General features: G+C 37.3%; 2 protein-coding genes and 1 long non-coding RNA gene across 3 annotated transcripts; 1 reads left to right on the top strand and 2 right to left on the bottom strand.

Moving 5' to 3' along the window:
- Positions 1-926: 926 nt before the first annotated feature.
- Positions 927-15,535, bottom strand: LOC141435669 (uncharacterized). Its single transcript, XM_074098411.1, has 13 exons — positions 15,373-15,535; positions 14,794-14,873; positions 14,389-14,433; positions 13,732-14,006; positions 13,232-13,435; positions 12,683-12,758; positions 10,021-10,125; positions 8,847-8,980; positions 8,307-8,447; positions 5,474-5,602; positions 4,679-4,847; positions 4,042-4,185; positions 927-1,000 (listed from the first exon to the last, which is right to left on the bottom strand). Exons 2-13 carry the CDS (start codon positions 14,858-14,860, stop codon positions 927-929), a joined length of 1,563 nt encoding a protein of 520 aa, XP_073954512.1. The 5' UTR covers positions 14,861-14,873; positions 15,373-15,535.
- Positions 15,536-18,345: 2,810 nt separating this feature from the next.
- Positions 18,346-18,988, top strand: LOC141435574 (uncharacterized). Its single transcript, XR_012452183.1, has 2 exons — positions 18,346-18,615; positions 18,782-18,988. It is a non-coding gene; the product is annotated as an uncharacterized lncRNA (long non-coding RNA).
- Positions 18,989-19,884: 896 nt separating this feature from the next.
- On the bottom strand, positions 19,885-21,371 carry LOC141435865 (uncharacterized). Its single transcript, XM_074098690.1, has one exon. The coding sequence runs from the start codon at positions 21,211-21,213 to the stop codon at positions 19,885-19,887; it is 1,329 nt and encodes a 442-aa protein (XP_073954791.1). The 5' UTR covers positions 21,214-21,371.
- Between the last annotated feature and the right edge of the window lie 1,829 nt (positions 21,372-23,200).

Below are 23,200 nucleotides of genomic sequence, written 5' to 3'. Positions count from 1 at the left end.
CCATATCCACATTTATAGCTTTATTTCATTGAATATTTTCACCCCCAAATTTATATTGTGCTGACTATTAATTTGTGCACGTATTTATTGGTATTTAGTTCAGATTGCATGAATTCAAGAACAATAAATGGATGTTCATATCTTGTTTAGCTACTGTATCCAGACTATCCACTACTTTAACATCTCTGCATTTTACATGCCCTTTGCACTTAATCACACCGGATCCATAACAGTATGTAAACAAGATATGTAGGTGTCAGGGCAGAAAACAAATTGTAATCTTGTAAGACAAGGTTTCAAGACACTGCTATACAAAGCTTATGGGATGTTAATAAATATTACATAATATTATTAAGGCGGTTATTACACTGCCATCGCGTTTAGGTGAAACGTGCGGTGCTACGGTTTTTTTTAACTTTGACTGTAGTCTTGATTTGTATACAAAAACCAAAAGATGTAAACACACTGACTCCGCTTCTACGCGACGGTACAGTCGGATATTTCGGAACGGCCAACGTGATCAAAAATATCGAAACATGAACTCTAATACCTTAATAATAGAGTGCATGTTCCGATATTTTTGACCACCTTGGCCGCTCCGAAACATCTGATGGCAACTACAATTTAGTGGCGAATTTCGTGCGGCAGTGTGATAACGGCCTACAGATTCATATATTTTTGTAGCTTTGCTGTTAAGCCGAGTTTAGACTTGCAAAAAAAATCGTGCAAGTTGCATTACATTGCGAGGCAGAGTTTGTAGTGGCCAATCGAGCGGCGCAATGTAATGCAACTTGCACGATTTTGCTTGCAAGTCTAAAATGGGCTTAAGTCTTGTTTAACATTACCAACAACCAGTCTGCCCTGGCACTCCCAAATGTAAATGGTAGCGGTGTTAACAGAAAATTTTAGCGGTAAAAGGCGAGTACTCACCCCCCGGGAGGAGGCGGTCCGTGAGGCGGCGCGTGCGGCGGCGCGTTCGGGTTCGGAGGCATCATCATGGCTAAAAAAATATTGTACAACTACAGCCTTATTAATAAAAAACATCTAATTCGAATTTAATCCGAACTTACACTTGGACTAGTTACTCCTTGACTAAATAAGTATTAAGTCAGTTTTAAAATTTGTATTAATAAACATGGACTAGCGAGGTATTAGTTAAACATTTCTTAAACCTAGACTATGACGTAAACAATGGCAACCCAGCGTGAGAAAAAAATAAAAGAATGAGTCATTGAATGAACGAGGAATGAACCACAGAAAAAAATCAAGAAATGTCTGTCAATCTGTGGTATGAACCCCCATCCGAAGTAGAAAGAACCAAATATAACATGCGGCCGAGCATGGCGCTGTTTTGTAGTGTATCTCGCTCACTCTTGTTATAGTCACAATGGTGTGAGTGTAGTGGTAATTAGTTCTGACGCTGGCCACTAGTACATGTATATTTGCATTGTCAGCCTTTTGAAAACAGCAGGGCTACTACGAAACTCGAAGTTCGTGTCGTGCGGTCCCTCTGACACTTATACTATTTAATACGAGAGCGAGAGGGACGGTATGATACGAACTTCGATTTTTGAGTTTCGTAGTAGCCCTACAGTCACTTCAACATCATTGTTTGTTATTACGGGATTAATACTGAATGAAACTGAAACTGTTGAATAAAGATCGCATATTAATTAAATACACGTTAAAAATAATTTAGTAAACACGAAGATATCACGGCCCCAGACTTTTATGGCAGTTAAGACTTTGATATGAGGCGGTATGTGACCACCTCTCGCATCACCTGCTAACTCATTTTTCACCATATCAACTATGAAATTGGCAGTATCACGACTAAATCGGTATTTAGTTTTAAATTCGTGTTCTGAAAGCTCGAAAAGATTTTTGCGGACTTTGTATACTTTTAACCTAACCTAACCTAACCACCTCCTGTTCTAATTCCTCGAGTTCTTCAAGCTCTTGTACGACATGCAAATCTTCGGCATAATAATCCATGCTATACTATGCTATTTGCATGCAAAAATAGTGGTTAGGTAAATAAATTTACTACAATGAATTTCAAATAAATCCACAGGCAAACCACAACCATCAATCGAAACAGAAAAGTTAGGTTACTCCAATATTACTCCATCGTTAAACTAGGCATCACCAAGGATTAAGTTTTAGTCCGAGACTAAGCCTGGATTAGCTTACTCTTTCCTTACTTCTTGTTTATTAATACTGACTTTTACTAATCTCAAGTTCAACCTCGAATTAAAGTTAAACCTACTCTACTCCACGTTTATTAATAAGGCTGCTAGAGTTTACCCGCGGCTTCGCACGCTGAAACTATTCGATCTGGTAGTTACAATTGAAATTCTAGGATTTTACAAAATTCCCCTGGGAATTCCCAAAATTTATATAATGGTCTTCATTGAGGTTGTGTAAATTTCCAGATTTTATCCCTATCCCGTGGGACTATCGAGATATAAAGTAGTCCGTGTTATTCCAAACGTCCAGCTACGTACATACCAAATTTCAAGACTCGTCCAGCGGTTGTTATTTCGAGATTTTATCCCTATCCCGTGGGGTTTTTTTTTTTTATTTGACTGGATGGCAAACGAGCAAGTGGGTCTCCTGATGGTAAGAGATCACCACCGCCCATAGACACCTGCAACACCAGGGGGATTGCAGATGCGTTGCCAACCTAGAGGCCTAAGATGGGATACCTCAAGTGCCAGTAATTTCACCGGCAATATCGGGGAATATCGGGATAATAAGTACCCTATGTTTTAATCCATATTATAAACTAACTTCAACCAAGTTTCATCCCAATCCGACCAGCGTGAAGAAGTAACAAAGATACTCACTCACTGACAAACTTTCGTATTTATAATATTAGTAGGACTAAGGTGAGATGTGCGAGGATGTGTTGCGATGAATGTGTTTTTAATGCACCAATAGAAACGCTTCATTTACCTAGGGCTCGCTCCGCTCAGCTGTTTTCACTAGAGCTGTGCTATGCGAGGATTCCGAAACACCAGTTAGCTAATGTCTTTCGGAACTAGAAACAAGAGAGCGGTTTCCTTTTTCAGGAAAACGAAGACACCAACGAGCTTCGAGCGAGTAACATTGTAGTTGTAATGTAGAAACGAACGACACAGACTGCCAATACAGAGCAATGAGCAAAGTAATCATTAAATTACTGTCACTCATTAATGACATTAATAATGTACCATGCGCTAGCGCAAATTAAACCATACTCAACAAACAAGCCATAAAAAAATGGCATTAAAAAACTACTTATTACTAATGACAGTCCTATATCTCCGAAATATATAAATTTCAGAGAGTTTTCTGTCATACATTCTACAAACTTGTTTAATAAATGAGTTTGCAGCATATTTAAGGTGGGTATAAAGTGAAGACATGAAATTGCATATTTTCACGGATGGAAACTGGAAAAATTACATTTTAGCGAGTGAATTTTGTGCAAATTCATCCTAATAGTAGTCATAGTAAAATAGGACAAGTAAGTTCAGTGTGCGCGCCAGTTGGCACATACTCATAATTTACACAAGATTCAATTTTCTTTACTCAAGGCTGCGCTGCCGTCGGTGCCGTACGTTTTGATTTTAGCTCGCTCGTCTCGCGCTCGCTTCGCACTAGCATCTTGCCATTCAGTTGTAACGTTTTATATAGATATATATAGTATTTGTGTAGGTAAACATGAGTAGGATGTACACAGTCGCCATCACGAATTTATAAATAATATTTTAAACGTAGTATAATAATAATAATAAATATAGCGGCATAGAATCTTGTTTGTCTAGGCAGAGACGAAAGACAATTTTAAGTTAACTATCGTACTAAAATTATTTGCCGGTAGTTAATTAATCTAAAATATACACCGGCAACCGTAAGCGTCCACGCCGGAGTAAGAAAGTCCTAAAGGGTCGGAGTTTAGACACTTATCCTATTTTACTATGTAGCAGTTGAATCGCATAGTAATAAAGGTTCGACTCGCCATCCCTGTCCTATAGAATTTGAAGCTTTAGTTACCATGATGGGGTGGAGAGGTCATGTGTTGGGGTCCGGCGGGGGCCCGGGGCGCGGGCGGGGCGTGCGGCGCGCCGGGCGCCGGGGCGGCCGCCGGCGGTTCCTTGGCCTCTACCTTCACCTCTGGATGCTCCTCTTTGCGTTCAACTAAGAACATAATGCACACTCGAAATCAGAGATATCTTTACTTTAATAACTTGTCACTGTACAATCTTTCTCTTTTGCGAATTCTAAACTAACAAATTGACTGGTAGCTTAAGTCTCAAAGAATAGGAACGATTGTTAAAAATTGCTATTTTATTTATTATTAATGTTAAGCCGGGTCCAGACGAGTGTAACGTGTAATGTAATCTATCGTGTAATGTAACACGAATTCTACGTGTGGACGTCACTACGAGCATTACATGTAACGCTCGCGCGGCGCTCGGTGTTGATCCATCGGCTGTCGGTTTTTCGCGCGAACACAAAGGCGCTCGCAGTGTTCGTTCGCTTTGAGTTCGTGTGCCGTCCACACTGTTGACGCTAAATTACACGTAATGTTACATTACACGTTACACTCGTCTGGACCCGGCTTTACGTATGATTAAACCTTAACCAATCCAAAAGTTTACATCGACATTGTTATAACGGTTATCCATACCTTCATCATGTCCATTCTCTTCCTTCTTGACCTCAGGCTCTGTCTTATTCAGCTCGGTGGTGACGTGCCCATCGGGCTTCACGTCTGTAGTGGACACCTTATCAACCTGGGTTGGCGGATTGGGGCCGTTACTCTCTTGTTTAATGGCGTTCTGATCTTGATCCATTGGCTGGAAAATATCATTATTAATAACAGATTTTTTGCTGATCACTTGTATTGCCATACAAACTACACGTCTGTACCAAATATCAAGTCAATCTTATCGTAAAAGTAAAAGTGGAAGAAATTAGACTAACGACGACGATTAACTTGCAGTTTCTGTTAATTTGACAGGCTAGTTGGCGCCACTATTGTCAGGCTCGTTTGACAACTTCGACATTTGAAATTGGCATAGACTCAATGAACCTACATCTTGTCAAAGTCAAAGTCAAAATATCTTTATTCAATTTAGGCTATAACAAGCACTTATGAATGGCAAAAAAAATCTACCACCGGTTCGGAAAAACCTCTGCTGAGAAGAATCCGGCAAGAAACTCAACGAGGTATATATTTTTTTTAAAACAGATTTACAATATTATTAAATGATATGTATACATCACAAGTATTTAACACAACTTTATTTTTAACACAGTAGTTTCGCTATTTGAAGGGATCGCTTGTGTATCTTTGTTGTAGATGGTAAACTAGCCTGATTTTAATATTAGGGCCCGTAAGTTTGCGTCGATAAATGTGGAGAGACCCTTATTGTGAGAGCGTTCTTAGCTTAGGATTAAAATGATTCGACTGTACATATACCTCGTCTTTCCTCTCGCAGACGTTGAGAGCCAGCGACTGCGTGGCGGGATTGATGCCGCGCCGCATCTGCTCCAGCGCTCGGTCCACCATGCGTTGGAACGTATCGTCGTCCACTGCCGGCTTGCAATGCTAGCGACACAAATAAAAAAACCATAAGCTTGTTTTTTAGATGATAGCTGATGTGGTCCTGTTTTTAACCCCCGACGCAAAAAGAGGGGTGTTATAAGTTTGACCGCTACGTGTGGCTGTGGCACCGTAGCTCTTAAATGGGTGGACCGTTTTGAATGCGGTTTCTGTTATTTGAAAGCAGGTTTTTAGCGATCGTTCTTAGACATGTTTCATCAAAATCGGTTCAGCCGTTTTTAAGATATTGAACTTTGAAGTGACAAAGTCGGGGGTTTTGCAACTTTCTGTTGGTTAGGTTATTAATGAAATTATTACATGTGTTAAATCAAACTTAGTCTGTAAGTACTAACATTGTTTTTAAGATTTATACTAACAAGAATGAGATCAATGTTATCCTTTTGAAATATATAAATTATTTATTTATTTACTACCTCGTTGATAAACAGGTTTCAATGTTTACATTGATCTCAATGATAAAGGCTGCATTTCCACCAGAGATATGCGAGGTAAGCTGAGCGGTGCGAGGATGCGTAGCGAGGGCCTGTAGTTGGCTCTTTTCAAATAAGCGAGCGGGGTGCGGTGAGGCAGACTAAATTAACTATGGTACTATTCAATGGAAAAAATCAATTGTGTAAACAAATGTGGTGACTGACATTGACACTTGACTGACGACTGGCTGACTGACTGACTGACGTTGGCTCTAGTGATGTGAAAGCTCTTTAAGATACTTCAATCAGCAGTAAATAATTATTTTGAATTTACTCATATTTCATTATTTAATGTTTTCCCTAAGTTTAATTTTTAAAAATGGCGAATCACGTATTCTCTTAGTCCTGTTCAAGAGTCATTCACAATGTTTCCATGTCCCTTTTAACTTAAAATGTTTAATAGCATTTTCACGAAGTTTTAGAATTATATCTTCAAATATATATACCTAACGTTTTTTCCATACAAACTTACACTCCCCTTTATACCCCTTTAAGGGTAGAATTTTTAAAATGGTGAAACATGTATATCCACTTATATTTTTTGACGTATATTTTCCCCAAGGTTTATGATGGAGTATTTTAGAATTGAAAGGGTCAGTTAAAATATGAATTAATTTAGATTTTTTTGCTGCTTAAGTAGCGTAGTAGAAAAAGGCAACCTGAGATATGTGTGGATAGGAGAAATTTGTATCTTGACTCCTGTCCAACGGTGGTGTAGGGGTTATAGTACGCAGTACGGATTGCTGAGGACCTAGGTTCGATTCCCAGCGCTGGTCTCTTTTTCTGGTTTTTCTGTGCATCCATGTCTCAGTTTGTATTTTCGATATAATTTAGAAGAGGCATTTTTAAATTTACACAAGACAGGGAAATGAGAGTAGACACAGGGAAGTGATTCAAAAATGATTTTTTGGTCCAACAATGGACTCCACAGTAAATATGATACTAGTAAATAGAAATCTACATAATTTCTACTATAATACTCTTTTATCGTCCAACTAGTGTTTACCCGCGGCTTCGCACACGTAAATCATTAGGTCCAGCAGCTGAAATACCGGGATTTTTAAAAATTGCCGTGGGAATTCCCGAAAATTAAATCGTTGTTTTCATTGACATTACATTAAAAACAATCATGGTCAAATTTCATGACTCTTAAGCCCAGCGGTTATTAGTTCGAAATTTTATCCCTATCTCGTGGGAATATCGAAATAAAAAGTAGGCTATGTTTTATTCCAGATGTCAAACTATCTACATACCAATTTTCATGACTCTAAGCTGAGCGGTTGTTATTTCAAGATTTTATCCCTATCCCATGGGAATATCGGGATAAAAAAAAGTATCCTATGTTGTAATCCAGGTTATCTAACTTTTCGCCAAATTTCATCCAAATCCGTCCAGCCGTTTCAGCGTGAAGAAGTAACAAACATATTCACTCACTCACTCACTAACTTTCACATTTATAATATTAGTAGGATTAGTAGGATATAGTAGGAAGTAGGATAGTAGGATAGGATTAGAAACCTTTATAAACCTTCATTAAATAGTGTAATGTAACACAAATAATTAATATCTATGAATAAATTAATTTGCAGAGCCAGCCATAATTATCGGTAGATAAGGTTGGTTCAGTCAAATAATTAATTTTGTTGGTACAGCACTAAATTTCCAGAGACTAGACCGACCATAGACCAACTTCGGTGAGGAAAAAATTGTCATGTCAATTTGACAAATATAACGGATTTTCGTCTTCCAATTAATTCTATAAAATAAACATATTTACACGATTATTTAATGTTAAAATGATTGTTAAAAACAGTGGTGAGCTCATTGAGATGTGAATATGATCGGGATTGGCGTTCAAATGTAAGCAACTACGGAGTAATCGTGAAGAAATGCTTTGTTTACACAATTGATTTTTTCCATTGAATAGTACGTTAAATACTTCATGACTCTTCTTTTTGCGTTGAGCATGGATAGGTAAATGAAACGCTTCTATTGGTTCATGACAAACACATCTCTAACCAATGACATGCTTTGAATTTTGAGTTGATCTCCATTCAATAACAAAATAAGAGCGTTGACAGGCAACTAGAGTTGCCAAAAGCATGCGAGTCGCTAGTAGAAACGTAGCCTTATCCTAATTTTTAAGGAAGATTGACTATTACTTCTTAAAGCAACTTTTACTTATAGTAAGTAGGCATAGAAAATGGCTCTAGTAATACCTTCTTCAACTCTTCCTGGAAAGCGTCGCTGCTCTCAATGAATTTGCGTTTCTTGGCCTCAAACTTCTCCTCTATCTGCTGCAACTCATCCTCCAGTTTTTTCTGGTGCATCGTCAGAGATTGCACTTGTTTCTTGAGAATCTGATAACAATTGAAAATAGTTTTACTTCAAATCTGCCAGTACCAGTTTCAGAAAATATAGTTTTTAAAATCCGATCTCGATATGTCGGCGATACTTTTGGCCGGTGCATCGTCACTTCATACAATGTGGCGTACATTGAGGGTAGGTAGCGCTAGTGCTGACTACCCACTGCAAGATGTCCATGTTATCGCGGAAAGGTAACTGATGGATCGTAAAATGCGAACAAAATTCGAACACAATTTCGAACTTTGTTCTCATATTTTACAAACCCTGGTAATAATTCTATTATTAAAGGCAGTTGGCACTCGAAAATGAATTGTGACTTACCAACGTCACCCACTTACCTATCATATTTCGATTTCTGAAAATTGATAACCTAAACAGTGTGCTGAGCGTACCTGCATCCTAGCGGTAGTAACCACGGACCGCACGTCCGGCACGACTGTGTCAGAGAATATTTCGTTGATCAGCCGGTGGTTGCGCAAGTAACGCGCGTACGCAATATGCTTCACTGACAGCCCTTCATCTTGGTCTGTAAATTAAAATAAAATATGTATAATAAAAGATTTTAACTACATAAAATGTTCATACTAAAAACTCTTTTTACAACTGTACAGTCAATCATTTCATTCATGGGGGGGCCAGTAAATAACATGATAATTTTAATTGTAGAAAAGAATTACTTAATCTCATGAATGACCAGATGGCCTTATTGTCTAACTATTGTATTCGGAATTCGGAATCATATTAGCTCATTAAGCAATAAAAAATATTTTATTTAATTTTTAAATTTTGTAATAGAGTAGATTTTTTTTCGCAATCTAGTAGTTCCTTTGGCAGTTCAAAAAAAACCGGCGCCAGGAGCGTGGCGGACACGCCCAATATAAGGTTCCGTAGCTGTGACGAAGAAATCAAGTAATATTTTTCTATTAATTTTGTATTTTGTACGGAATCTTCCAAGTTTAGGTATATTTTATACTTCAGGCTGCTATTTATGCTTAAAGTACAATAATTCTCTAGGAAACTTAGTCGTTATAGTTTTCCTTGTAAGTTTGATATAATTGCTGGCTGACACCATGAATTTTACAAAATTTTCAAACCAATAGTTTTAGAATTGGGGAAATCCGAGTTTAATGATAATTTGTACTTTAAAGTTGAATATTTTCGCAAACGAATTACTGAATCGAAAAAAAGTTTTCCCAACCTCGCAATGATTTTAAAAGATCAATTCAACGATACCCCATACTATAGAGTTACAGGAGAAAAAAGAAACACCCCCCCCACTTTATGTCGGGAGGTACCCTAAAAAATTTTTTGTTACCAATTTGTCGGCATAGTTGCTACATATAAGCAAAATTACAGTTTTCTGGCACTGATAGTCTCTAAACAAAGCCGCGGACGGACGGACAGAGACAGACATGGAGAAAATATAAGGGTTCCGGGTTCCGTTTTTGCCATTTTGGCTACGGAACCCTAAAAAGGAAAAATATTAGCATGAAAACAAAGGAACTAACGGAATTACAGCGAGTAATTCAAGCCAGAAAACTACTTAGCAACTGAAATGCAACATACCCTCTTCATCCTCCGCAGGCTGTATATCGATTCTCCGGTCCTGTTGCTGCTGCTCCTTCTGCGAGCTTCCCTTCTTACTGGAGCTCTCTTCCTCCAAATTACCTACTACTGACACAATGATGTATTAATACCTAACCCTATAAAGATTAATTTAGACAGTGAGAAATACGTGCAACTTCACAGCAATGTACCGCACGGTATTTTTAGCACCATCTAAATGAGGCTTGAGAAGAGAGGGAAATAGCAAACAGCTTTTATTTTTATTAATATTGCAGTTAGAGACATAGTGAAAAATTTCAAGAATGTTTTGCAATTAAAAAAACAAACAACAACAGAAACGCAAAACTTGTTCAATGAAGTTAGCATGCAAGACCAAATTACTGCTACATTTGAAAGAAACCTGGGTTTTAAGTTTTAAGCTGTCAAAATAAAGGGTAAACGAATTTTCATTATACACAGAGGCGGACTAAGCTCTTTCAGGGCCCAGGGCGGCAAAGCTAAATGAGGCCTCCCAGTATTACAAGTTGATGTACTAAACACATTTTTGGCCTTGTTGAAGAATCAAGACTTTATCATGAGAACTTGTGTTGATTTGGTTGGAGGCCCCCCGGCACTGAAGCCCGGGGGCGGGCCGCCCTTTCCGCCCCATTGTTAGTCTGCCACTGATTATACACAGTTGTAATTACATAATTAAAAGCATCTTGTACATTATCATACTGTGTCGTAGAATTTCAACAAAATATCTAGATTTTCAGCAAATGTAATTTTTTAGTAGTGTATATTGTCTACATTACTGATAATGTACCAGCAGCCACATATTTACACCAAACCACCGAACACACACGCATGCAAGACCCACAAGCATGCTTCCCTTACCTACGGCCTTATTTTTCGCGGCAACGTACGCCAAGTAGGCCGGTGAATTGTGGTAGGCCTTCAAACTCTTTTCGTACTCCGACTATAGTGCCCGATATAAATGAGGTGACGTGCATGTGGAGACAAAATTAGAGGTTACACTGTGCTATGTTAGTCACTGGTCGGTAGGGAGGTGACGACACGGCAGGCTCTTTGATATAAGGCAATAGGATAGTGTCTTAAAAAATTACCTACTCCATCCAGTTCGATTATCAGACAATATTGGATGTGTTTTTTCTTTTGCCAATTAAACAAAAATCAATTCAATCATTCAATCCCCAATGTGCACGGATTGTAATAGAATTGAGGACTTAGTACATTTTTTGGTGGTGTAATTTTTTTTTTTTGAGTGATTTGGACCTGTTCAATGGTGCAGTGAATATTATTTTGAGTTGTCCGGTATCGGAAGACGCAGTATGAATTTACATTTATCAAGCACTCCTTTGCAGCCAGATAACCTGGACATCGCAATAGAAGTGTTAGATGAATGTGGCCATCGAGTCTTTCAATGAGGCTGGCATAGTCACACAGGTGCACTTACGTCTCGAAAAAAAAAATTGGTATAAAAAAATTATGAAGATGTAGTCAGTAAATATTCCGGCGTGCGACACTGCTTAGCTCGGCGCGACATCACGGGCCCTCAAACTTTGACGAACTTCGTCATTTTTTGTTTAATTAACAAATGAAAAATACGTGTAAAAAAATTATGTTAATGTAAGTGACGGATTAAAGAATCTACTATTCAATTTTAAAACTATTTGAAACAAATATGAAATTAAAAGGACTGCCATGTTGTCATTATCATAGGTAAAAGTCAGGTAGGTACTGTTGTTGATATAACCATGAGGTGGGTATATAATAATTTAATTATGCATGATCATAAATATAAGATACGAGGATCAAACTGTACATTCAGCAACAGAAGTCGACGAGCACGATTAAGTAGGCCAAAACGATCTACACATGACTCTACTGGAAAATAGATCATTTTGAGCTCCACAAACTCTTAACCACTTTCGTTACTGATTGTACTATTAAAATATATATTATGTAAGTACTGTGCCATTTAATATACAGTGAATATTTATATACCCTAAAAATGGAAATTTACAGATACAAAGTACATTATTGCAGTGAATTGTCATTGTCACAATGGGTTGGGTACCAACATTGATTTAAAACCTCTTACTAGTTTTTCTTTTAAATTAGGTATTGAAATTGAACATGGCCTTTTATTTTAAATGATCTTAGTGATTGGGAAACCAAGCTAAAACTAGAAATCATATAGTCACCCTAGTTTCATCTTAATTTCTGTAATAGAAAGGTTAGCACAACAAACCCGATTGGCTCAGGCACGCAGTTCATCCCTTTCTAAGTGGCAAGAGAGATGCATCCTCAGCGAAACAACAAGAATGGTAATTTATTGAATCAGGCGTAAATTTGCGGAGTTCCATATCATTGAACTAAAAGAATTTCTTTGCTCACCCGCGACCCAAACGCGTCGCGTGCGCATACGGTCGGGGATGAGCAAAGAAATTCTTTTAGTTCATTAACAAGAATGGTATAAGTGTTAGCTTACTTACTCATTTAATAAAAAGAGGCCATCTTAGATCATATTCGATAAAATAAAATAGTAAAAGGCTTTTATTAAAACTAGCCCGTAAAACCCGTTGTTACATAAAGCGGTGTCGTGAGGCATGGTATTACACACAAAATGGCTCCCATACATTCATGGTTGAAATAGTACCTCGAGATTTATGAGCCAGCCACTGTAAATATGCAGGCGAGGATTGGTACGCTTTCAACATTTCAGTGTACTGCGCCTGATTGCAAAGTAAACTTTTGATATAATTTCTTCAAGTTGATTGAGTTAGATAACAATTTTCTAAGGTTCTTTTGTCATAATATACATCATAATAAAGTAAAGTGGGTAGAATTCCGTTGCTATAATAAAAAGTAATTGATGTAAGGTACATACCTACACACATTCCAATGTATGCATGCAGGCACAGTTCCCTTGCTGAATAGTCTAATAATATAAGTAATATAAGTGTTTTACTGGACATAATCATCATCATCATCATAATCACCAGGGTAATGATCTTTCTACAAACTTGACAACATTTAATACAATTTAGCACAATTCAAGGTCTGAGTGAATAATTATGATGTTATTTAAACAGTGTGCTATATCTTTGGCCCCATCTGCACTAACCATCAGGTGTTGTAATAGTGATAAATCGCTGTTCAGTAGTAAATTTAAAAACCAAACAAATTTCGATAAATAAAATCCTACCTTCTCAGCTTCATATTCATCAACAAACACGGCTTTCTCTGTCTCCGGGAGGTCCCTCCACATGCTTCCGATAATGCGTCCGATCTCCCACAGCTTCAGGTCAGGATGGGCTGCCTTAACACTGTCCCACACGCGGCGGGAGTAGCGCATGTATGGCATAAGGGGCTTTTCTGGCGGCTTCGGCGGCTTGGGAAGCCCGGCGCCCTGAAATTTACGAGTTAGGTTTGAATACTTATATTGTAATTATAGGATAGGATTCCTGCAGTTACTGTTTCCAGTACATTAGTAAATTAAGGATGGAAAATATTTTGGTCATAAAAATGGTTGAATAAAAGTGCCACATTCAACCATAGATAAACTAAATTTTTATACACAATAATTTGTTTTCTTTGGACAGTTGCATAAAGAGCCTAGTTCTGACTGAAAACATAGACCAGGAAAAATTAAATTTTAAGGCCATAGCCAACTCAGACTAGATTAAGGAATTACAGTGAACTCACCGCACCAGCGCCTTTCCCGATCTTTTGTGGTTGGAATCCAGGGTGTGAATGCAATGAGGACACGAATGGGCTGGTCTTGTCATCCTTGCCCGCCTGGGCGCCCTGTCCTCCGCCGGCGCCTCCTGTGGTCGCGCGCCGCGCGCTCTCTGCACCGAAACGGCCCGGTTGTTGCGGAGGCTGCCACCCTCCGTAACCCCCGTGGCCCATCGGAGGACCAGCTTGGTATTGCGGGTGGTACTGGTATTGGTTATGGTGCGGCGGTGCATTCATACCGCCTTCAAGCCAAGCAGCCGCAATACAATGAAAGAAAAAACAAAAAGCATAAGGGAATAGGACAGGAGTCAGGTGAGGGCAAAATAAATTGTAATAATGCACTAATGCCTAATGTAACAGAAATGTTAATCAGAAATTAGTGAGCAGCAGTAGACTAGCAAGAATTATATTAATACGGCGTTAAAAAGGCTTTAAACAGCAGAAATTAAAGGTACAACAATACACATAAAAAATGATGATTGCAATGAAAGTTGGTGATGTGGAAATTTGAAAATTTTGTGCTATTACTATTTTAAATCCCCAAAGATAACCTAGATCCAAAACAGAATGAGTGTGAGAACAATTTTGAAAAATAAATAACATAGATCAATAATTTGGCATTACCTTTCATCATACCGAAACTCATTGGGGGCCCCGCAATCATGTAGTCTGTATTGACATAACAAAACATGAAACAAAACCAACATAAGATAAGTCTAGATGGGCAAGGAATCAAAAGTAACTGAAATTAAAAGATTTGTTACTAATGCAAACTTTAAAAAAAAGCATAGATTTGGATTCATGCATTGGAACAATGCGGCGATAGTTAGACCAGCAATACCAAGGACTGTACTCGGCCGTGCAAGCTTGCTAAGGCTTCCACTTCAGTACTTTGGTATGTTAACAGTTAGTATCTAACAACAACTAAGTCTAATTAGGGATAAACTAAACACGTTAATAAGTACAGTAATGCAATGGTAAGAAAAACTGTCATGAATGTTGTTATAACTTTTAAAGAAAAATACAAACGCGGGTTGGTCTGTGGACTGGGCATCGACATTGATGTGTTTTGTTTGTAATTTGCTGGGGCTGCCATGATGCCCTGCAATCTGTAAAATAATATAGAACTTCTATTTATTAACAGTTCTTAGCACAGTTGGGAGTACTTCTGGAGCTGAAAATAATCTATTAGTGAATAACACCAATGCAATAAGAGGGTAGGCAGATCATTTTTAACTCCACAATTGCTTATCGAATCTCACTGTTCATTGTGCTACATGTGAATATTTGCAAAGTATATAAGTATTATAATAGTTATAATCAGAAAATTCTAAATATTATCCTACTATATTATAACCTGCGAAAGTTTGAGTAGGTCGGAAGTTAGTAAATTCTTCAGACTGCTCGACGGATTTGTAAGAAATTTGATGTTTAGTTACTATAAACCTTGATTAATGTCTACTATTATCGCGTACACCACAAAGTCACGGGTAAAAGGCTAACTCCTTATAAGGTTATTGTATTGTATTGATAAAAGTAGTATAGACGAAATTAAGCTTCTTCTAAGTTGGAACCTAAGTTAATAAATCGAGTTAAAAATAATCTTACCTGCTCTGAAAAAAAAGTTGCTTTTCAATCTACAGGAGAATATTATATTATCGAAACGAAAACCGAAATTATCGCATTTTACTTAGCAAACAAACGCTGACGCCATTTTGAAGTTTTTGATTTTGATAAATTTTGATTTGACGGAATTGACGTTCACTTTTTTGACGTATCGTCGTGAAGTCGAGTATTTAAAAAAAAAAATTGTCTATGACTACCAGGGGGACTACTATCATATCATGAAGTAATGGTTGCTAAGCTAAAGCGACCAGTTGCCATTAAGCAAAAAAGTTGTTGTTGTTTCTTTAAAAAAATATGGCTCTGTCCATTGGAAGACAATTTTGCCAGTGTCTAGTAGTTTTTGCCGTTGTACGGTAAAAAAATTCTAGAAAACGAAATATGAGAAGTAATGTTGGATGAACGATGACAGTGCGAAAAAAGTTTTTTTTTTTTTTTTTTTTTTTTTGTTACTGGACTTGGGCTTTAGTGTTGCCCTTAGCCATTTTCAAGTTAGGGAAATTGGACGCGGGAAAGGGGTAGTTTGGTAGACGGAATTTGGAATATAGGTCAGGGTAGGTAGAACACAAAGGCAAAATAAATTACATAAATTTGTAAATACTATACTTTAATATCATTTTTAGAAATAAAGGATGCAATTATATTATATATATTGGGAAAGGTGAGCAAGGAAAATATGCTTGTAGGTAGAGGTATATTGTGGGATACTAATGATTCCAAAAACGAAGTTCTGTCATATAATGGACAGGATAGAAAGATGTGATTTAGGTCAGCCACCGTGGCTCCACATTCACATGCTTCACTATTGATTATGTTGAATCTAAACAGATGAGAAGGGGCGCACGTATGGCCCAGTCTCATCCGAGTCAATATGGATGTTTCTCTTCTGCCTAATTTTGAATTATAAAACCATGGTCTCAGTGGAATTTTTTGTTGTAAATTATAATAATAATTTCCGGTCTCTAGAGAACTCCAAAACCAAAAGAACTCCCAGGAGTTCCGTAAATACCTTTTAGGAAGGGCTAGGAGATCATGGGTGTAATTTTTATAGGGGAAAAGATCCCCGGAATGAACGGCCTCGAGAGCCAGATTGTCAGCTTTCTCATTTCCATAAATCCCAGAATGACTTGGCACCCAGACAAACTGAATCTCGAGACCTTTGATACTGCACTCGTGTAACAGAGCTCTAATATCAAAAAATATGGGATATATATTTTTTAGTTTAAATGGAGGATGTAGTAATGCTTGTAAGCTACTTCTTGAGTCTGAAAAAATTACGGATTTTCCTAATTTCATCAAATGAATATATTCAATAGCTTTGAAAAGCCCATAAGCTTCACCAGTAAAAACTGAGGATTCTGGGGGAAGTTTAATTTTTTGCACAATATTGAACTGGTGGTGATACACTCCAACTCCCACACAGCTAGATAATGTAGGTTTGGATGCATCTGTGTATATATAATGCCATCCAGACCAACGGACATCAAGGAAATGGTTGAATAATGACTTTGCACTTGAAGTATTCTTTATAAGACCCAAATCAAGAAATACCGTTGGCTTAAGTAATAAAACTTCAAATTTAACACTATATAAAGGAAGAGTTGTGTATCGATGGGTAGAACTTGACAGAGGTAGAAATTTTAAGTAGCTGTTGATGATAAAAGGAGGACTCTTATTGCGCCAGTGTGAAGATGTTTCTATTTCTTTTTGAAGAGAAGATAATTTAGGTATAATGGGATGATTTGAGAATTGCATGGAACGGAAAATAAACCTATCTGCTAGGAATTGCTGTCGTAAATGTAACGGTGGATCGACACATTCCACCTGCATCGCATTAACAGGGCTAGTTTTCATGGCTCCCAGTATTATTCTTAATGCCTTGTTTTGGATTTTATTAAGAATTTCAAATGCGGTATCTGTACCTGGACGAAGCAAAAAAGACCCGTAATCCAATACACTTCTAATGACAGCATTGTACACTAGTTTTAGGTAAAATGGATGACTACCCCACCAAACTCCAGCCAGACATCTTAAAATATTTAGGGACCGTTCACATCTAATTTTTACATATGTGCAATGAGCTTTGGCCGAGAGTCTACTGTCAAAAACTACACCTAAATATTTAGCTTCGTTGTTAAGTGGAATAAATGCACCATCATAAACTAGATTCAAATCACACTTCCTTGTTCTGGTTGAAAATAAGACCGCTGTTTTTTAGTGATTGATAGCTCCAGACCATTTGTATCTAAGTAGCACTTCAGTTGCTTAAGATTGGTATTTAATACTGCGCAAGCGTCACTGACACTGCTATCTGCACAGTACAGTACCAAATCATCAGCGTATTGTATGGATAATACAGGGTTTACTAGAATAGACGGAAAATCATGAGTATATACATTAAAGAGTAATGGGCTTAAAACGGAACCTTGTGGTAAACCTTTCCAAACAGTTCTGTATAAAGTATCAGAATCTAAGACTAATTTTATAATCCTTTCGTGAAACATTGCTGAAATTATATTAATGAGGCGTGTCGGAACACCCAATTTTACCAATTTATTTATAAGTATCTCTATATTTACATTGTCATATGCCGAATTTATGTCCAGAAAACATGCTACTACCGATTTATTCTGAGAAAAAGCTAATAATATATCCGAAACCAGTAAACCAACGCAATCTGATGTGCTTTTATTTTTGCGGAAACCGAATTGGTTGTCCGGTAGAGTTTTTTTTGATTCAAATAACCACTCTAGGCGGTTTTTAACCATATGTTCCAATATTTTAAGTAAAACGGTCGATAAAGCTATTGGCCGGAGTGAATTATGATCATTCCGGGGTTTATTTGGTTTAGGTAATGGCAACACCAACTGTGTTTTCCATTCTGGAGGAATATTGCCTGAAATGAAAATGAAGTTAAGAAGGCTTAAGTAATAGGTTAGGATTTGGTCGCTGGAATTTGCTAAAAATGAATACGGAATGCCATCGCATCCCGGTGCAGAGTCAATTACATACGATAGTACACTTTTCAGCTCAGATAGTGAAAATAGACTGTTTAAATGTTGGCTATCGCTGTCGCAAGAAACTGCCTCTATTTTCAATGGGATTGTTGTGACAAATGGAGGAGCGAGTTTATCTAAGAATTTTTCAACTACTGAAGGCTCTATTTTAGTTGCAGTGTTATCAACAAAAGCCCCTCTAAACATCCTTATTTTCCTCCATATTTCAGAGGTGTGTGTATTAGGAGATAGGGAAGCGCAAAAATTTCTCCAGCTATCTACTTTCTTTTTCTTCAAAAGCTTTTTAGTTTCTTTTATTATGGTCACTAAATCGTTGTAGTTTTCCTCGTTCATGTTAGCCCTATATCTTAACTCCATTTCTTTTCGCCTTTTTACAGCTGTACTGCATTCAGAATCCCACCATGGTGGACAGGGAATCCTAGCACCAGAAGATTTTTTAACTGGGAAAACTTCAGTTGCTGCTTCAGTCAGTAATTTGGCAAATGCATTGGAGGATTCTATAATTTGGCTAGGATGTCTTAAATCTGGCAAGATACTGAATTTATCGTCCAATTGTTTTTTAAAATCATCCCATTTATTTTTAATTATTACATGTTTTAACATAGAAGTCCTTTTTAAGAACGGTTTATTTTTGAAAGGGAATGAAACTATCACTGGAAAATGGTCACTGCCATAGGTACATGGAAGTACATCCCAAGACAATGTACTGGCGATTGAGGAACTACTTATTGATAAATCAATAGCACTTGTATTTTCATGTGGAGCTGTTTGGCGTGTGGGTGCACCAGTGTTCAGTATGCAGAGATTAAGAGAATCAACAATGTCTAAAATTTCATCACCAAAGTCACTTGAATCGCTACATCCCCATGCTTGATGATGACAATTAAAATCTCCTAGGATGACAAGAGGAGAAGGAAGTGAAACTAAGATGGATTTTATTTCCCTAAGTATAACTAATGATGGATGAGGAATATACAATGAAACTATACAGATATTATTTACAATTGCAGCAATTATAGAGAAATTGCTGCTATGGGATGGTATTGGATGATATGTAAAATGAAATGAATTTTTACAAGAATAGCTACACCGCCATGTCCGTCTGACCTATCTTCACGGAGGCATGCATAGCCAGGAATTTTGAAACATGAGTCTGCTCTGAGCCATGTTTCACTTAATGCTATAAGAAAAGGATTTAGTTTATTTATTAAATATAGTAAATCTGATTTTTTATTCTTTATGCTGCGACAGTTCCACTGCAGAATGTGGCTGCTGTTGGCCATTATTGACATTTATAATATTTGAAATAAAACTAATTATATCTGCAACGTTGTTCGGTATTATGTTTGAAGAAGATAGTAATTTGATAAGCTCAAGGATGAGCTCACTAATGGAGGGTTGGTTGTTGTTGGGTTTTTCTTTCTGAATGGCAGTACCATTGCCAGATGTAGAAGGCATATCATATTCTTTAATGAGATCATTATGAGCATTTTTCATAACCTTTTTGATATTGAGGTTTATCTCGAGGCTTGAGAAAAACTGTTTTTTTGTATGAATATGATGATGTTGGTGTGTTAGTCTGATGATTGGGCTGTTTAATTTGAGACTGATTAATTTGATGTGGTGGAGGAGATAATAGAACATCTGCATAAGGTTTGCTGACTGGATGATGCAGCTTTGATGCCTCAGCGTAAGACAAACAACTTTGTGCCATAGATAATTTAATATTTTTTTGTCTTTCAAATTCTGGACATTGTTTACTTATTGCAAAATGGTGTCCAGTACATAAAAAGCAAGAAACACAGTCCTCCTCAACATCACATGTAGACCCAGAGTGACCCTGGCCACACTTGTAGCAGCATGGTTTGGATCGGCATTGTGTTTTTGTGTGACCATATCGGCAACAATTGTAACATTGGATTGTTGGAAATATGTACAGATCTACGGGTAGAGCATTATAACAGATGAATATTCTTTTAGGCAAAACTTGACCATCAAATGTTAACACCACTGTTTGGGATGGTTTCCAAACTGCTGAACCATCTACTATTGTTTTGTAATTCAGTCTTCTTGCTTTAATTACTTTTCCTGTACCTAAAGGTACAGAAACGTTCAACAGGATCTCCTCTAGGGACCACTCAGCCGGAACACCCTTAACTATTCCCATTCTCATTACACTGAAGGATGGGATAAAAGCTTTATATTTATTATCAGTGAGGGTTTTATCATTCAAAAATTTGTTAGCATCGTCAAGATGAGAAAATGACAATGTGACTCTATTCCTCCCAATTCTTTTCACACTACCATTAATGATGTTCTTAAATGACTTTTTCTTTAAGAAATTTCCAAAGGAAATGGGATGAATAGAGGTACCGTCATTCGGTGCATCTTGCATTCTTTGTACATGCACTACAAATGGTGAGCAATCAGTATTTACATAAACTTTTCTGAATGTGTCTGTGGGCTGAGGTGGAGATGGAGAGTTCATATTTGTGGTAGAGTTGTTAATAGTTGTTGTAGGTATTGGTTGAATATCAACTTTGTTTACAGAATCATTAGTGCAATTACAATCATTTTCAGTCAAAATATAGTCCGGATTTTTATTTTTATTTCTGCGCCTTTTTTTATTGCAATGGCGGCATATTTTCCTTGACGGGCAAACTCGTTTTCTATTTTTATCCGATGTTACGGAACTATCTGTATGGTCAGTATCCATACCGTTATCTGGTTCTGGTTTATTAATTGAACTAATAGTTACGGTGTGATGAACCTGGGGGACACCGCCCCCAGGGTCATCGGGCTCCTCCATCGAAATATATTAAAAAACTTACCAAAAAAGAAGAAATGTACACAAATAAAGGTATTTACAATAAATAATTAAAAATATACACCGTATTTACACTACGCTGACCACTAATTAATATAAAAAATTAAGAGCTAGAAAAAACACGCGCGCTCAGTTCGAGATTTCCCCGCCCTTTTTTTTCGCGAAAAAAGTTGAAGTTGAACATAATGAATGAGTGAATGTAATGTATTGGCAGTTCTAAAACATTAGTTCAAAATTGCGCCCATCCAGGGCATAAAATGAAGAAAAAAAAAAACGCGGGAAATTTCAAAAAGAGTTTGCATTGCTATCTTTTATTTGCACTCACTTTGCACTGCCAAAATTTATATTTCTAGCTATGTAGGTATTCTAAGATGCAAGAGATGCATTGACAGTAAAGATTGTTGTTTTTCTTCACTCTAACAAAGGCACAGAATAAGTATACACAAAGGTAAGGTAAAGAATGGGCTAAGTTTAATTTAATACTTCATCTGTTATTTCTTTGCCTCATTCAGAATTCTGAGTTTAGTAAGTTTTAGGATTAGGTATTTACTTAACTCGGCATATTTTACGCGTTTGTATTTTCATTTTCAGTGTATTTAATACGTCGTGACCTTTCTAGTAAACAGTAATTAGGAGAGTTGGCCACACGGAAGTTGGCACGGTTCACGGCAGCGTTATCTGACCACGTGCCAACCGTAGGTGACTTCGCTCTACCAATTTGCAAATGTCGAATTTTATTTTGATTGAAGCTCAGGGTTGTGGTGGTGAAGTGAAGACCAATACTTATCTTGGTTAACCTGGAGGACCCTTTACTTTCTCAACCTCGTATCTGGCCATATGAAATTGCTTTAGCAGATTATGAATCATATTTTTTTGTTAAGTATGAGTGTTGATTTTGTTGTAGGTATACAATTCGGGTATTCAGTATTCAGTATTCAGTATTTATTTATTGCAACACCTTTTACAAAAAATTATAAAAAAAAAAAAAAAAATATATATATACCTAGGGGCAGATACGAGGTTGAGAAAGTAAGCGGTCCGGTCGATATTCGGGTTTACCACTATTTTCCATCACAATCTTAACAGTTTTTAGGGTTCCGTAGTCAACTAGGAACCCTTATAGTTCCGCCATGTCTGTCCATCTATCTGTCTGTCTGTAAGCTCAGAGACCTTTCGTACTAGAAAGCTGTAATTTGACATGAATATACATATCAGTCACGCAGACAGTGGTAAAATAAAAAAAACACAAAAAAAATTTTTAGTGTAGGTAGGTACACCTCCCATAGACGTAATGTGGGGGTGATTTTTTTTTCTCGGCTAACCCTATCGTGTGGGGTATCGTTGGATAGGCCTTTTAAAACCAATGGGGGGTTGCCACGACGATTTATCGATTCTATGATCTGTTTGCGAAATATTCAACGTTAAAGTGCAAATTTTCATTAAGATCGAGCGTCCCCCCATCCTCTCAAATATAAACTCTTGAATGGAAAAATTAAAAAGAAATCTGGATGGTACTACCAAATTAAAGTATATCAAAGTAAGTATTAAGTGTATCAAATTTACAAGAAAAATTATAAAGGCTAAGATTGCTTGAGAATTATTAGTAAGTAAGTAGTTTAAGAATAAATAGCAGCCTAAGGTATAAAATATACCTAAACTTGGAATTCCGTACACAATTCGAAATTCATACAAAAATTTACAGTCATTATAAGTTCTGTACGCAGCAATGCAAGCCCGATTCATCATCATCATTATCCCAGCGTATACACGTCCCACCGCTGGGCACAGGCCTCCTCTCAGAATGAGAAGGCTTGGGCCAGAGTTCCCACGCCGGCCCAGTGTGGATCACGAGCATCGTGAGGAAACTTGTACAAACCTGCGAAGTAATTCAATGGTGTGAACTACTTCACAGGTTTGTGCAGGTAAATTTCAAACGTCATTTCAAGCCCGATTAGCGTCTCTGAAAATA

Source organism: Choristoneura fumiferana, chromosome 15 (genome assembly GCF_025370935.1).
Source record: "Choristoneura fumiferana chromosome 15, NRCan_CFum_1, whole genome shotgun sequence".
NCBI lineage: Eukaryota > Metazoa > Arthropoda > Insecta > Lepidoptera > Tortricidae > Choristoneura > Choristoneura fumiferana.
The sequence above is the reverse complement of the archived record's forward strand: the minus strand, read 5'-3'. Positions and strand labels throughout refer to the sequence as shown.

Excerpts from the sequence above, each read along its gene's own strand:
- LOC141435669 (XM_074098411.1), bottom strand. The coding sequence starts at position 14,860 with ATGGCAGCCCCAGCAAATTACAAACAAAACACATCAATGTCGATGCCC. Across the intron at positions 4,848-5,473 it reads TCTGCGAGAGGAAAGACGAG|CCAATGGATCAAGATCAGAA; the intron begins GTATATGTACAG and ends GATATTTTCCAG. Across the intron at positions 4,186-4,678 it reads AGAGAATGGACATGATGAAG|TTGAACGCAAAGAGGAGCAT; the intron begins GTATGGATAACC and ends TTATGTTCTTAG.
- LOC141435865 (XM_074098690.1), bottom strand. The coding sequence starts at position 21,213 with ATGGAGGAGCCCGATGACCCTGGGGGCGGTGTCCCCCAGGTTCATCAC.